This window comes from Bactrocera dorsalis, chromosome 2 (assembly GCF_023373825.1).
Source record: "Bactrocera dorsalis isolate Fly_Bdor chromosome 2, ASM2337382v1, whole genome shotgun sequence".
NCBI classification, from domain to species: Eukaryota; Metazoa; Arthropoda; class Insecta; order Diptera; family Tephritidae; genus Bactrocera; species Bactrocera dorsalis.
Window position 1 is genome coordinate 97,955,942 of NC_064304.1, and position 16,464 is coordinate 97,972,405.

The 16,464-nt window shown below is 34.0% G+C and overlaps 1 protein-coding gene across 13 annotated transcripts in view; it reads right to left on the reverse strand.

The window, feature by feature from the left end:
* LOC105231691 (maternal protein pumilio) overlaps positions 1-16,464 on the reverse strand; it is a 417,346-nt gene that overhangs the window by 93,409 nt on the left and 307,473 nt on the right. For 9 of the 13 annotated variants that reach the window (XM_049446935.1, XM_049446936.1, XM_049446933.1 and 6 more), the window contains one exon: positions 7,472-7,519. The exons of the other annotated variants lie outside the window; for them this stretch is intronic. In XM_049446935.1, the coding sequence (XP_049302892.1) occupies positions 7,472-7,519 (48 nt within the window). The remainder of the gene's footprint in view (positions 1-7,471; positions 7,520-16,464) is intronic. 13 annotated transcript variants of the gene reach the window in all.

Consider the following 16,464-nt stretch of genomic DNA (forward strand, 5'->3'; position numbering starts at 1 on the left):
TATTTTGTCAAATCAAAAAGTTTTCCTTACAAGAACTTAATTTCGATCCATACATTTGTATGACAGCTATATGATATAGTGGTCCGATCTGAACAATTTGTTCCCAGATTTTTGCATTGCAATGGAAAATTAACTGTGTCAAATTTCGAGAAGATATCTTCTCAAATAAAAAAGTGGTGTATACACGCACCTGATTTTTAGCGATCTGTTTGTATGGCAGCTATGTGATATAGTAGTCCCATTTGAACAATTTGTTCGCAGATTATACCAAAAATTAAAAATTCGATTATACACGGACCCGATTTTTATAGATCAGTTTGTAGGACAACTATATGCTATAGTGGTGCGATTTGAACAATTTTTTCGGGGATTATAGCAAGACTTTTGACAGTAATATGTGCCGAATTTCGTAAACATATCTTGTCAAATAAAAAAGTTGCTCATACAAGCACTTGATTTCAATCATTCAGTTTATATAGCAGCTATAAGCTAGAGTGAACTGATATCGGTGTATCCGTCAAATTTACAGTTTTTTGGCAAGAAAAAAGCGTGTGCTAAATTTTATATAGATATCACAAAACTTAGACTACTAGTTTGCGTTAGGGATAAGATCTCTGATATTATCTACTGGGTGTTAGAAACATGTTAACAAACTTAATATACCTTGTTTAGGGTATATGTAAATAGGTTATATGCTACAAAGTAGATATGCAAATGTCAACTCAATATGATTAACGAGCGCGCTAAATATGTGACAACGAGCTTGAGACGCCATAAAAATAGAAATGGAAATGCCGAAGACCGTCTTCAGTGCATGCAACAGTTAGATGCAAAGCAACACTGTGCGCAGAATTAAGCCACAGCAGCACAGACAAACACGCAGATATTTATTTATTCATAAAAGTCTGGAAGAGCTTACCCAACACTTGTCCTTTAAGACTATAAGCAAATGCGCAGAGTAACATGCAAATCGGCACAAAGAAACAAAGCGTACAAAGGCAGACTGCTTCAAACTTAGCTTCAGTGGATGATAGCTAGCATGCTGACTCTAGTGACAGTAAGATGAAAAATGCAGTGATAGCAATTGAAGTGTCAGAAACAGCAGCAAGAATGTGGCGGAAGTGCACGGTGCACGTGCGTGTTTGTATGTGTGACGAACTGAGCGCAAGACAAGTTGGTGAGGTCTGCAATTGGCTGCTTAGCTAAATGACGCATTCTGTGACAGACAAGCAGCTTGATTGGCTTTACACAGTGACATGCGCTAGACATTCGAGGCGCGACTGTACAGAAATAACGCGCTGACATACGTAAAGAAGTCGGCGACGTTGGCGCTGCCCACGCTGCTGCCGGGGATGGTGGCAGCGTGTCGGTTGCTTTGTCCTGACAACGAAACTAGTAGCTCTTTGCGTTGTCTCGCTGGCATGGTGTCAGTCAATGTCAGCCAAACTAAGCGTTTGAGTGCTGAAAAAATAAAATAAAATTTAATAAAATGCCAGATCTGCAAGCAGCAACAGCGTTGGGCCAATTTGACTTTAAGTATTTTTGCTAAGCTTTTAAAGCGCTTCGCAGCAGTGCGTGCAAAAGTTGGGTGAAAACGGCACAGTGTGAGTATATTAAAATGCTACACTTTAAAAGCCACTCTGTGTAGTTGAGAACTAACTTGATTATTTATCTTCAAGCAACGGCAAAAAGTGTGGATTGTGCTTAAGAGAAGGCTGCAGCGCTGTCTGTGTGGCAACTTGAGTAAAAGTTAATTTATAACAGGAAGCGTTTGAAGGAAATTGAGTTTGTAAGCAGCAAGTACATTTGCATAAACAAATAAAAACATATATATATGTATTTAAATAAGAGAAATAGTCACGAACTGCATAATTTAAGGCGCATACGCGTATTTTTTTTTTTCTTTTTGGATAACTGTGCTATTTCCAAAACACATTCTTAAAGTCAGTTACAACACTGCTTCTAACCTTTTATGGCATTATAAAAAAATAGTTCAGTATTGCATAGTTCTAGGCGCATATACCAATTTTTTGGTTATTACTACAAATGTTTCCAAGTAACCACTTGTAAGACTATCTCATTGCAAAACTCGAGATAATATTAATATAATACAAGTGAACAACAGCTGTTCGTAGCATATCTTAAGGGGTTCAACCAATAAATATAAAAATGTATATCTAATACTATACATATATCCTCACAAACAACAGTATTAAATTCAATTAGCAGCTGCAAACAGCTGCGCGCTAGTATTTTACTGTAAACAACACCAGCAACGCCAACAACAAGAATAACAACAACAAAAGTAGACAGCGCACAAAAGCATATTGGAAGCTTTATGGCAGCGTAGCAACATAACTTTCAATTAAATTGTTGTTGCTGCTGCCCCACAGCAACGCTAATATCCTTTAACACTTAACCGCCGACTGTCTGGTAAGTTAAGCTGACCACCAGAGCTACCATGTACCTCGACCGTAGAATGCCATACCACCTAAACAATTAAGCCCGCTTGCACCAATTAAATCCGTGAATTTATTAGCCACAGGACAATAGCAGTTACATCAAACTACAGGTGGGGGTGTGCGGACTATGGACCGTGGACCGTGCACGCAACGTCTATAAGCTGAAACAAAGTGCGCGCATGCCATCAAGCTACTGCTAACCGGCAAAAAATGTATGATGGGAGCGTGGCAGACTGTACACAACAACTGCAAGTTGCTGTTTTATACAAAATAAGTGAATAGACAAATATAAAAATAACATGAAAGCAGACGAAACACTAATTTATAGCAGCATTTTAGGGTCGTAAGCGCGGTTTAGTAAAAGGGCTGCGTAATGTTAAGTGGAAATTATGGCGGCAGACAAAGGATGCACATAAAAATAGCAAAACGAATGTGACAACGCCACTCGCACATACAAACACACACATATAGCGACTACAAGGCAAACTACAAAGTGTGGCGAGGTGCGCGTAAAATACGCAGAGAACAATGCACCACAGTATTTGTGGCCTTATGTACGTATGTACATGGTTTTGGGTTTATGCGGGAGCGTGAAAAAAGTGTAAGTAAACAAAACAAAGACGCCAAAACAAGGCATGTGATCAAATAGCATTTCTGTTTTCTTTTAATTTCGTTAATGGATTAAAAGCCTTGGCTTGCCTAGGGGAGGTTGACGAGTAGCAACCAAGCGCATGGAGCATTGCAATGTTGTGGGAAATTCTAAGCAAAAACAATAAAAAAATAACAATTATAAAATAAGACAGCAAATATTTGTTTAGTAAAAAATATGCTTAGCTATTTGAGGCTAAAAAGTAATTTGATGCAGAGCACAGAGAGAAAAATACATACAAAAACTGAATTTTGGTTGATCAGCTTGTATGGCAGCTATATGCTATAGTGGTCCGATTTGCAAAATTTCTTCAGAGATTGTACTGTTACCTCGAAGAATTAGCTGTGCCGAATTTCGTGCAATTATCTCTTCTAATAAAATTTTTTTTCATACAAAAACTGAATTTTGGTTGATCAGCTTGTATGGCAGCTATATGCTATAGTGGTCCGATTTGCAAAGTTTCTTCAGATATTGTACTGTTGCTTTGAAGAACTAACTATACCAAATCTCATGAAGTTATCTTGTCAAATAAAAAAGTTTTCCATACAAGGACTTTATTTTGAGTTGGACAGTTTGTATGGCAGCTATATGCTATAGTTGTCCGATAGCGGCGGCTCCGACAAATAAGCAGCCTTTTTAGGAAAAACGAAGGCATACGAAATTTCAGATTGGTATACCCTGTTCTAATCTCAAATGACGCGTTTTTCGTGCTTCCCAATTACAGTTCATCACATCAACGAAAATTATACTCGTTAAACACTTCACACTTCATTGAGATATAAAACAACAGAAGAACCATTTAATACCACAATTACGTGAATCGTAAAAGCATGAATAGAAGAAATAAATATAAAAACCAAAGCACAACTAAACAATGCGAATTGTGAATGGAGAGTGAGAAATAAATACTTATAACGGGTGATTTTTTTGAGGTTAGGATTTTCATGCATTAGTATTTGACAGATCACGTGGGATTTCAGACATGGTGTCAAAGAGAAAGATGCTCAGTATGCTTTGACATTTCATCATGAATAGACTTACTAACGAGCAACGCTTGCAAATCATTGAATTTTATTACCAAAATCAGTGTTCGGTTCGAAATGTGAAAATCCGCTTTTTTATCGACAAATTTTGTTCAGCGATGAGGCTCATTTCTGGTTGAATGGCTACGTAAATAAGCAAAATTGCCGCATTTGGGGTGAAGAGCAACCAGAAGCCGTTCAAGAAGTGGTTTGTACGCTGGTGGAATCATTGGACCGTATTTTTTCAAAGATGCTGTTGGACGCAACGTTACGGTGAATGGCGATCGCTATCGTTCGATGCTAACAAACTTTTTGTTGCCAAAAATGGAAGAACTGAACTTGGTTGACATGTGGTTTCAACAAGATGGCGCTACATGCCACACAGCTCGCGATTCTATGGCCATTTTGAGGGAAAACTTCGGACAACAATTCATCTCAAGAAATGGACCCGTAAGTTGGCCACCAAGATCATGCGATTTAACGCCTTTAGACTATTTTTTGTGGGGCTACGTCAAGTCTAAAGTCTACAGAAATAAGCCAGCAACTATTCCAGCTTTGGAAGACAACATTTCCGAAGAAATTCGGCCGAAATGCTCGAAAAAGTTGCCCAAAATTGGACTTTCCGAATGGACCACCTAAGACGCAGCCGCGGTCAACATTTAAATGAAATTATCTTCAAAAAGTAAATGTCATGAACCAATCTAACGTTTCAAATAAAGAACCGATGAGATTTTGCAAATTTTATGCGTTTGTTTTTAAAAAAAAGTTATCAAGCTCTTAAAAAATCACCCTTTACATATATATATATAGATAGAGTCAGATATTTATTTATATATAATATATATATATATACAGAAAGAGCGAGGGAGAGTGTTAGAAAACAAAAGCGCAATCAAACGGATGAGCGCAGGAAGTATAGGAAGTCAGATGGGCAGTCTGAGTAAGCGATTTAACAATGAAAGACGGAAGGAAACAAGCAGGAAAAGACAGGGCCATAAGATAAGCCTAAGACAAAGGAGAGTGCGAATAGATAGGCAAGACTACAAGAAGGACGATATAATACATATAACCAAATCAATTTGCCACTTTTGTTGGTTTGCTAGTTAAATGGATGAAATCGAGGTGATGCGCTTTGTTGTCTTATACGCAGAGTGATTGACTAAAGACAGGTACTTGCTTGGCTAGAATATAAATTACAAAGTTGCACGCAATGGAGCGAATATTAGCCGATGCTATGTACTGGAAAATGAAAAAAAAAGAAATAAAAAATAAAATCTGAATGCAGACCTTTACACAGTCAGACACATTTATACCAGCTCTGTTTGTTTACGAACGCTCACTCACACACAAAACTAATACTATACATATATATTTATATGCTAAGCTGCATGCCATGTAATTGCTCACTTTATTTCACTTAATTTCGCGCAGCACTAGTTAAACGCCTAAAAGCAACTCACCGCATAGCCTAAAGGTAGGCAACAAAAGGTAGACTAAACAATTTATGCCTTGCTGGCATAATGACGCATACAGGGCCCAACCAACACTAAGCACTTTTTTAAGCAAAACCAAGTGTCTGTGCACCTAGTCTATATATGCTAGCGGCGCAAATGCAAACTTTTTTCAACTGACAACTATGTAGTCCTCTAACATCCCCGTTGGAGCTTCATTAAATTATCAAAGAAAAAAAAAAAAAAAACAACAAAATGAAAACCATTAGATGCGGTCGTTATGTGGGCGCGCATGACCGAGACAGCTAAAATAGATAACGATAAAATGCTGGTATGAGACCAGAGAACAGTGCTGACAGTTCATAGCCCCAGCTAAATTAGAAAACAAGGTAGGAGCTCTGGCAAGAACATAAAAGTTGTAAAAAGAAAAAGATAGGAATATTGTGGGAGAGTTACGAATTTGCATGCAGTACATAGATAGTATAGAATATATAGATACATATATACTATGTATGAGTAGGCTCAAAAACAATGTTGAAGAATTTAACATTTCCGCAAAGTGAGCAATAATGTTTTAAACACTTTATATGGGTTGCCTGTAAGAAATTGAACCGAATGGTGGCATAGTAAGCAGACAGCGCATGGAGCAGTGGAGCAAACATATTTACTATCGGCAGTTTTTGGCTCAATATTCTTCGTGTTATACGCTTTACACAAATGCAACAAATTCTGGGCTTTCGGGTGTGTTACTAAAAATTAATAGCTCCCTTAAGCGAAATTTACTAAGTTTAGATGTTTCTTGTTAAATAGCTTCTAAAGTCATATAGGTAAATACACACGCTATTCGTTTAATTCTACAAGTGAATTTATAATGAAATTAATTTTAAATGAGATGGAAATGAAGGCAAGCAAGCACAATAGCAAAAAAATTATAAAATACTTACAAAAGTTTGTTTATTGCAGTAGTCTACGGGCAGCTAAATTTTTTTTTGAAATATTAATAGTAAAGAATAATTAAGAGATATTATCGGAAATGTTGAAGTGCTACCGTGGTAAACAGCTATAATACCCTTCAGAAATAAAAAGATTTTCACACAAGAACTTGATTTTGTTCTTTCACTTTGTATGCCAGCTACATGCTGTAGTGGTCCGATCTGAAGAATTTATTTCGAGATTGTAGCGTTGACTTAGACATTAAAACGTGTCAAATTTCGTGAGGATATCTCGTCAAGTAAAAAAGTTGTTCATATAAGGACTTGAGTTTGATCGTTCACTTTGTATGGAAGCTATATGCAAAAATAATCCAATTTCAAAAATGTCTTCAGAGATTGTGGCGTAGACTTAGACATTAAAACGTGCCAAATTTTGTAAACATATTTCATCAAATATCAAAGTTGTTCATACAAGGACTTGAGTTTGATCGTTCACTTTGTATGCAAGCTATGTGTAAAAGTCATCCAATTTCAATAATTTCTTCAGCGATTTTAGCGTTGCTTTAGACAATAATATGTACCAAATTTCGTCGCGATATCTCGTCAAATAAAAAAGTTGTTCATACAAGGACTTGAGCGTGATCGTTCACTTCGTATGGAAGCTATGTGTAAAAGTCATCCAATTTCAAAAATTTCTTCGGAGATTTTGGCGTAGACTTAGACATTAAAACGTGCCAAATTTCGTTAAGCTATCTCGTCAAATAACAAAGTTGTTCATACAAGAACTAGATTTTGATCGGGTCTCCGACATTTTTTTGGCTGCTAAAAATTGCATGTTAAACTCAATAAAGCCGCTTCAGGGTCCAAATAGGCATTAATCAAACAAAAGTTATTTATAATTAGAAAATTAAATAAACTTAAAGAATAAAAAATAACAAATAAAAAGCATTCTTACAGCAGCATTTCCATAATCCACGCCAAGGGCAGAGCTGGTTGAACTTACCTAGAAAGAGAAAAAAAAAACATGAAATATTAGTAAACAATTTTCTTCATCTTAACTAACAAATTAAATTACTACACATAACTGTATATAAATTCAATAACACACTTCATTGAGTCGGCGTGGGTAAAATATGTTTCTTATGAATATAATTATGTAAAGCTGAAGGCTGTCTAGTACAAGTCTTACAACCGTCAGCGAGGGAAAAGATGTTGGGAGCAGCATAATACATGCAGGAGCACTAGCTAACGGTTATGCAAATTAGATTTGCTTTATTTCAAGCCTACTTAAAAATCCATTAAAAATTTGCATATATCTAAAATGTGCCAGCAAAAGCCAGCAATAGAAGAATAAAGGTAAAATAACAATGGGAAAAATGGAGCAGAGAATGTGTTGAACACAAAATCCAATCATATGCTTTTATGTAAATATGTCAGCCAGCAAAATCGAACATGTTTACATTGAAAAGGTGGCACCTGAAGGAAGAACACATCGTACGAATGCTGAATGGCGAAGAAAATTGCCAGTGCACAGAGGGGTGATAGTCCACTTACAAGTGAGGATAAATGAAATGCACACATGTCGCTATTATAGGAAAAGAAATAGTATGGATGAATGACGAAATGAAGAAATTGACAAAAGCTGTTTTTAATTTGCATCGAATCAATTTTCATAAAGTCATATGTGTGTGAGACAAACAGTCAAACATGAACATGAACTCTCGGCATTAACGGAAGGAAACATGAATAAAGCACACACATACATACATATAAATATACATGAAAGCACGTACTGAAGCCGTGAAAGACGTGTTACACATGATGCCTTAGGCAAGGCATATACTCTTACTTACACATGTATATGTACGTGTGTGTGCACAAAAGACGTTGCATATATATATATAAATATATATGTGTGTATGTGTGTGTGTTTGGTGTAAAAATTGATGCCTGCAACGAAATGTTGTGCATGTTGTCTTCCGCACAGCCGCCCATCCACAGCTGGCGTAGTCTCAACAGCAATATTTGCCGACTTTTAGGCGCATCAACACACACGCTAACGAAATTCAAATTCAAATATATATCGATTCGGCGCACATATTGTTATTGATATTGCCAAGGCTCTGAGTGAGTGAGTAGTTGGGAGTGGGCGCAGTAGATACAGCGAGGAGAAGAAGCCCATCAGGTGTAGGGATATGAATAACAGCGGCGCACAGAACACATGTCTTTACTGCAAATGTATTTAGATGCCAGTCAGGCAGCCGTATCGATGCCAATTCTATTAAATTTGTTGACGCCAATGTAGCTGAACGCTATTCAAATGTCTCATTTACACACACACACACAAACACACGTATGGGTTGGTATCAGTGACACATATGCTTACGTGCCACAGCAGCAGTTTGTTGGCGGCAGCGTGAGGGCAAATGGTTGGAAGTGTAGGAATAGAATTGAATGTATTTGATGACACAGCGTAGAAGCGAACTTTTTAGAGTTTATTTGTGGTTAGAAGAAATTAATTTATATAAAAGCTAAATAAAAGTGGAGCAAGCTTGTTAATAACGCCTTCGAAAGCTGAAAACGCGGATTTAAGAGGAATATTATAAGTTGCAGGTTGTAGATATTAGATTTAGATTGGAGATTGTTAATCTAATTAGAACTTTTTGTGGCATTATTCGAGAGACATCAATGAAAAATATAAAAAAATTCGTGTGTACGCATTGAGAACCCTCAAAAGATTAGTAACTTTCACACAGCTCACACGACAGCAATCAATTACCTAATTCCGCACGCTTGAAAGAAACATACAAAGTATTCATATTATTATTTGAGATATCGATATGAAATTTTACAGACGTTCGTGTTTCGTCAAAAAGCTTCTCATTTGTCGCAACGGCTGATATTGGCCTACAATAACTTATAGCTGCCATACAAACCAATCGATAAAAATTAAGTCCTTGTATGGAAAACTTTTTTATTTGACAAAGGATCTTCACGAAATCTCGTACAGATTATCGTATAAAAAAGCACTACAATCTCTGAATATATTGTTCAAATCGGATCTTTATATCATATAGCAGTCGTACAAATTGAACAATCAAAACGTGTACCTTGTATGGGCAACTTTTTTATTTTATGAGATATTTTCACGAAATTTGGCACACATCATTACCTCAGCCAATGATATAAGCTCTGAAGAAATTGTTCAGATCGGACCACTATAGCATATAGCTGCCATACAAACCAATCGATAAAAATTAAGTCCTTGTATGAAAAACTTTTTTATTTGACAATGGATTTCTACGAAATTTAACATAGATAGATAACCAAAACATAGCTACATTCTCTGAAGAAATAGTTCAGATCGGGCAACTATAGCATATAGCTGCCGTACAAACTGAACGATCCCGTGGTCACTACATTTTCAGATTAAGTTAAAAGCATAGTTACTGTAAACAGTATAAATGTGAAGTGCATTATATCGGTGAAACAACCGTTTGTGTGTATTGTTTAAACGAATTTCAAGGATTTTCCGTTATTGTATCGCATTTTTCAGCCGAATAGTACGCACATTGTTTATTTATAGGTTTACATACAAAAAAAAGCACATATTCGTACATATGTATTGTGAATGTGTATGGCTTACGTCTAAAGTACAACTCACACCTGCGAAACAAATTTCAAAAACGAGAAGAAAACAAAAAAAAAAATTTAAAAAAAAAAATCATACAAAAACAATCCTAAAAAAAATCATAAAAAAAATTTCAAAACAAAAAAGAAAAAAAGACGAACACTAACATTTCATGCGTACATTTTTCGTTTTCATATTTTTGTGCACTTCTTTTTCAACTCTCCTTTCGTATCCTTCGTAATACTCTGCTTGTCACATACGCTTACGTCGCACTCGCTTACACATATGCAGCTTGTTTTGACAAGTTACTATGCATATGTATGTATACGTATAACGGTGTAGTATATTACACCGCATCGGAATACCTCCGACAACCTGAATAGTTGGCTGACAACATGGCCATTACGAAATATGACACACAACGCTGGAGTCGAGGTTATGTACGACATGCCACACGACGACGGCTGCGTTGGTACTATGATTGCCATACTTACTTTGTGCTTGGATTCGTGTAACTGTGCACGTTTGTTGTTGCACAGTATGTGGTGCTTTGTTATTACGCTTGTATGAGAGGAACTCAATCCTTTTTCGAAAAACACAACACCAACACCGCCACACCTTTTTTAGCCCAGCCATTTGGCAAGCGCGCATTGACTACAAATCTTAAATGAACGAATGTCTATTTTCCTATTTCACCGCTGTTCACCTGTCCTTTTTTACATATGTACACTACCAAAGCATACACACGCACATACACTGTTTTCCACTTTTGGACAATTTGTTTGTTTGCCTCACTAGTTATTTTTCTATTTGCTCATATTGCAGCGTTGCATGTATGTACGTATGTACATATGTATGTAAGGCAAGAATTCATTCTAATAACTCATACGCCCCGCTGTCTTGGCAGCGGCATAAGCCAAGGATTGGTGCCGGCTCTATTGCCCGCCAAGTGTTTTGCTCCCCCATTTTTTATCGCCTGTCCGCCCGAATATGTCGCGTACTCGTTTTGCGCACCGTTAAATACACCGGTAAATTCAGTTACCGTTGCAGGTGTTGAGTTTTATGTGCATGCCACACAGCGTGTTGTACCTTTTGTGCACCACTCGTTTCTGTGCAATAAAAATCAATGCGCTGGTTGTTGTTGGTTTTGCTATTTTGTGTTTTAAAAACTTTGTTTTCAATTTTCTTGCACTTCTTTTTGATTATAGTGCAGCAGGAATTGTTGGCACAAGCTTTATGTCTGCCACAGTCTATTTTGCTATTTGCTAGTTGTTGCATCAACAAGGCCAGCGCACCACGAATATAGTATGGAAGCAGGCACATGAAGAATGCTTTTATGATTTTTAGTGAAAAATTTTATTTGAATGCTTTTTTTTAATTTTTTCAAATACCATACTAAATATTTTTTCAGCATATCGAAATTTTTTGCATGAGCATTTGGCCATTCTTGGTCAGAATCTGAGGGTTTTTCAAAAATCTGTGTTCAGCTTAAATACCCTGCTCTCATATTTTACTAACCTATAGCGTCTTTGAATATGAATTTCAATACTAATACTAGTTTAAAGTCATTTTGTGGCTGTGACGTTATATTTTTGTTGGTAAAAATTTTCCAACACCTTCGATTTTTTAAGACTTGTACGTGCTGGAAAATTTTTGAACTCAAATTCGTCAACCTGGGAATACTAACCCATCATACTCCTACTGTCTCTTCTATATAGTGCCAAGAGGCATTTTGCATATTTCCGAACTACCGTTTTGCAAATGACTTTTACAGCTTTGCACCCAGGTAGCTCGTTCCATTTGGTTTTGATTTTCTTCACCATGCTGCTGTCAAGATCGTCGTATAGACAATGCATGAGCAAGTGCTATTATTAATTTTAATACTTTTCTATATAATAAGTATGAAAACCAACTATCAAGCTTAGCATTGTTTGCTTCGCATTTTAGGCAATATTTCGCCGTCTCGGTGTCGAAGCAATATGCACGCTTGACATACTTGTATGTATATAAATATATACATTTTCTCGGCATTTCGAATGCCATAATTTGCGCTAGCCAATTAGCAATAAGCTGATAAATGCTTGCAGTGCAAGTGCCCTTCAATAAATATTAGCGCAATGTGTGAGCTTTATATGTCCAAATTATGTTTGTTATATTTTAATTGGACAGTTTTTAATATTAAACGCAAAAATCAGATAATAACACGAAAAAAAAATCACATTTACCACGTACGAAACAACGCAACTCATTATGAAAGCAACGCGAGAATTTACATCTTCCTACAACTGGGTCAGGCTATAGAACACAATTCGAGTGAAATTGGTGCGCGCATGAACCACAAAAAATATTATTTACGCCGTTTAATATAAAATATTGAATAAAGATGATGCATAAAGCACAAATGTGGTAGATGATGTGAGATTGGGAAGCGATCTTGGCGACAAAAATTCAAATTAATAGGGACACAAATACGCCAGCAACAGACAAGGCAGCCGGTCAGCCGCACCTGCTGGTCGCTGGTCAACAACGCTTGGCGCACATAAGCGCGTATTTGTTGTTGTGTTTAGAATTTTCGTATGTCTTGTAAATATCTAATTTTGGCTGTTTGTGTTTTGTGGTATTTTGCTTTAATTTTGTCGACTGATCATTTGACAGTTTTCCAATTAACGCGACGCTGCCACATACATTATTAAATATAGACGCATTTCTATTTGCCCAGCACAAGGCAATGTGTATGTGAGTTATTTGTATTGAACAGATGTACATATATGTATTATATATATGTTTGTACAAGGTAGATAATTGCAACAGATGCTTAATGTTGCGTTTAATTAAAATTCAATTTCGAACGGAAGTGGCGTGAAGCGTTGGCTGCTGCACTCATTGATGGTTTCATGTGACTAATTTGTCAATTGAACTTGTTCACCTTAATTGCGCGCAAATGAGCTGAAAATGTTGCAGGTTTTGTATGAAAATATTAAATTTTATTAACAACGACTGTATGCATTTCCGCAAATTATGCAACTGCATGGAATTTTAATGTATATTTTACATATAATAAATCCTTCTATAGAAAAGTTAAAAAAAAAAAAAATAAAAAATAAATATTAAAAGCTCGGTGCTTTGCTGCTGAAAAATAAATAAAAAGCAATAAAGTGAAAACTTATTTTATAAATGACATTTTCCATTCGCCATTTGACGTTTGTACATCTTGCTCTTCATTTCCTTTTCATAAAATCGCAATTTCCGTTTACCAGCAAATCATTTTTCTTATTTTCTCAACGTTAACCCATTTTACCGAAAACTTTTGTTGAAATGACATACATACATACACTCACATATACTTATAAACGCACATATATGCAACAGATTACACTTATAACTCCCAACTCGGTCGTTCTGCGCTGTCACAGCAAGGAATGTCATTTTTCTAGTCTAACTCGTACAGTAATGTACCTTAAAATGCTAGCAGCGAAAGCGGAATTGTGTGAAAGCAATTAATTTCAACAAGTACCACATTTGCTATTAAAAGCAATTTATTTAAATTGGAAAATGGATACAAATAATAATTAACATTAATTGAAAAAAAATTAATAAAAAAAAATAAATATACATAAAAATTCAAAAAATATATAGTTAAATATATAAAAAATTGAAAAAATATAAAAAATAGATTTAAAAAAAAAAATGAAAAAAAAAAAAAAAATGAAAAATAAAAAAATAAATAAAAATGAAAAATAAAAAGAAAATAACTAATATAATGAAAATGTTAAATGAAAAAAAAAATATAACTAAATAAATACAAAAAATTTTAAAATTACAAAAAAAAATTAAAAAAATATAAAAATTAAAAAAAAAAATTTAAAAAAAAAAATTAAAAAAAAAAATTAAAAGAAATTAAATTAAAAATATAAATAAATTTAATAAAAAAAATATAAATAAATTAAATTAAAAAGTAAAAATATGAAACGAAATAAAAAAGGGCAAAAAAAACGATAAAGCCTAAATAATTTCATAAGCGTCAGAACAAGTTTTCTGCAAGATGTTTATCAACGATTGCTTTATTTAGTTCTAAAAATTGTATATCATTATACAAAAAAAAATAAAAATAATATAATTAAATAATTAAAAAACTAAAAAACTAAAAGTAAATAATATAGAAATAAAAAACATATAAAAAAATGTATATATAATGGATAAAAAATAAAACGAAATTAAATTTGAAAAAGGGGGGAAAAAAAGAGAAACTAAGATAAAAAAATTAAATATAAAAAATAAAAAAATTAAATATAAAAAATAAAAAAATTAAAGTAAATAAATGAAAATATATATATAGAAAAAAAAAATTAAATAACAAAAGAAAAAATGAAAAAAAAATAGAAAATTACATTATAATCGTGAGAACAGGTGTCTTGCAAGTTTTTTTTTTATCAACCGCTGATATATTTAGTAAATCCTTCTATTTTTTACTGTATTCATGTATTTTAGTAACAACAAATTGGTTTCTAAAAGTGCATCAAATTCTCTAAACGTATATTTTCTGTTAATTATTTATTACATAAAATGCCTCTAAAAATTCGTTTTTTTTTCTAGTTCCAAGTCAATGGAATTTTCTTCTATTGGCTGCACTTTTGTATTGAAAATCTTGACCGCAAACTAAAACCAATTGACTTTGAGCTTTAACTTCCCAAAAAATAATTTGTGAACAAAAATACCTAAAGATATTTAAAGACTTGCAGTTCTTCCAAATAAGCGGCTTATGAATAATATTTATGTAAATAAACCAGTGCTAAGTACGTACATGTACATAAATTTCAAAGTTCAATATTCTCAAATACTTAATTTTGTCTAGAAATAAAGGTGAGCATTAGTTAAAGCAATGTTTGTTAAAATTTATAAATTGTTTTTTTTTTTTTATTTGTGCACAGTCTGCCTCCGCTCATGAATTATTTGCATTGATATTGAAAATTCAAGCATTTGTTTTACTAAAGGGTCATCTCTCACTTATTTTCGTGTTAATTCTCTCTGGCATGCAGCAATATTTTCAACTTAGTACATATGTTAAATATTAATGCACGATTTTATAACATTTCGTTGCAAATAAATATTTGTTCTTGTAGCTATTGGCAAAGACTAACAAATAGCAAAAATTAATATTATAATCCCATTTGAAATAGCAATAGTAAACAAGCAGACACAAAAACATAAATATTTTAGTATGTAAAACAGGAAACCAACAACTTATCATAGCAATCAGCCAATCAAACCAATATGCCCAATGCAATTTCCCGCCCACAAACGCTTTTCCGCAAACTCTTCCCTCACACACATAGCTGTTCAGTAAATAAATGCGGAAAACTGTAAAATAAATACGTGCACATATTAATGTAAACAAACGCCAGTCCCCTGCTACCTAGTTAGAACAGTAGCAGGGTACATCGCTAGTTGCTAGCACACTGCCACACACCCATTGTAGTGTGTACTATATAACTGGTTTTCCATTACAATGCGCTGAACGTGTGCATTTGCCGGTGCATAAACTAATAAAATTAATAATAGAAATAAACAATTGCAATCAAATAAATTTCGCGAGCTCCAGCGATAAGCCTTTTTAAACGTGTAGACAAGCAGACAGCGCCTAAAAGCGCGCTATGTTAAAAATGTTTAGTTAATAAAAATGAATGTGTGCCGGTTTTTTATTGGATGACGAGTGTCTAAGTGTGTGCATTGTTTTGAATTTATGGGCATTTGTCTGCAAATTTCAGTGGTATTTGCACAATGAAAAAAATTAAAAAAAAATTTCAACAGTTTTTTGATAAACCACAAATTTGTTGCTACGATGATGGCGGTTGGATTTGGTAAAGAGAATGAACACTTTTGTGTGCAATCAGTGTTTTATGTTTTATGTATTTTACATTTGGTTTCGAAATATTTGCGGGTATTAAACGGTGCTGCTTTTTGGGGGGAACATTGAAATTTAAGTAAGACAAAAAATAAAGGAAAAGAAAAAAGAAAAAAAAATAAAACCAAAAAAAAAGAGAAAAAAATAAAACCAAGAAACAGAAAAAAATATAACCAAAAATTAAAAAAAAAAACAAAATTCACATAAAAACTTAAATAAAAAATTAAAAAATTAAATAAAAAAATTCCATAATAAAAAAATTATTTTAAAATAATATATAAAAAAAATTGAATAAAAAAAATTAATTTGAAAAGAAAAAAATTTAATTAAAAAAATAGATTAAAAACAAAGTAAAACTAAAAAAAGTATTTAAATAAAAAATTAAAAAAATTAAAATTAAAAATAAAAATTAATT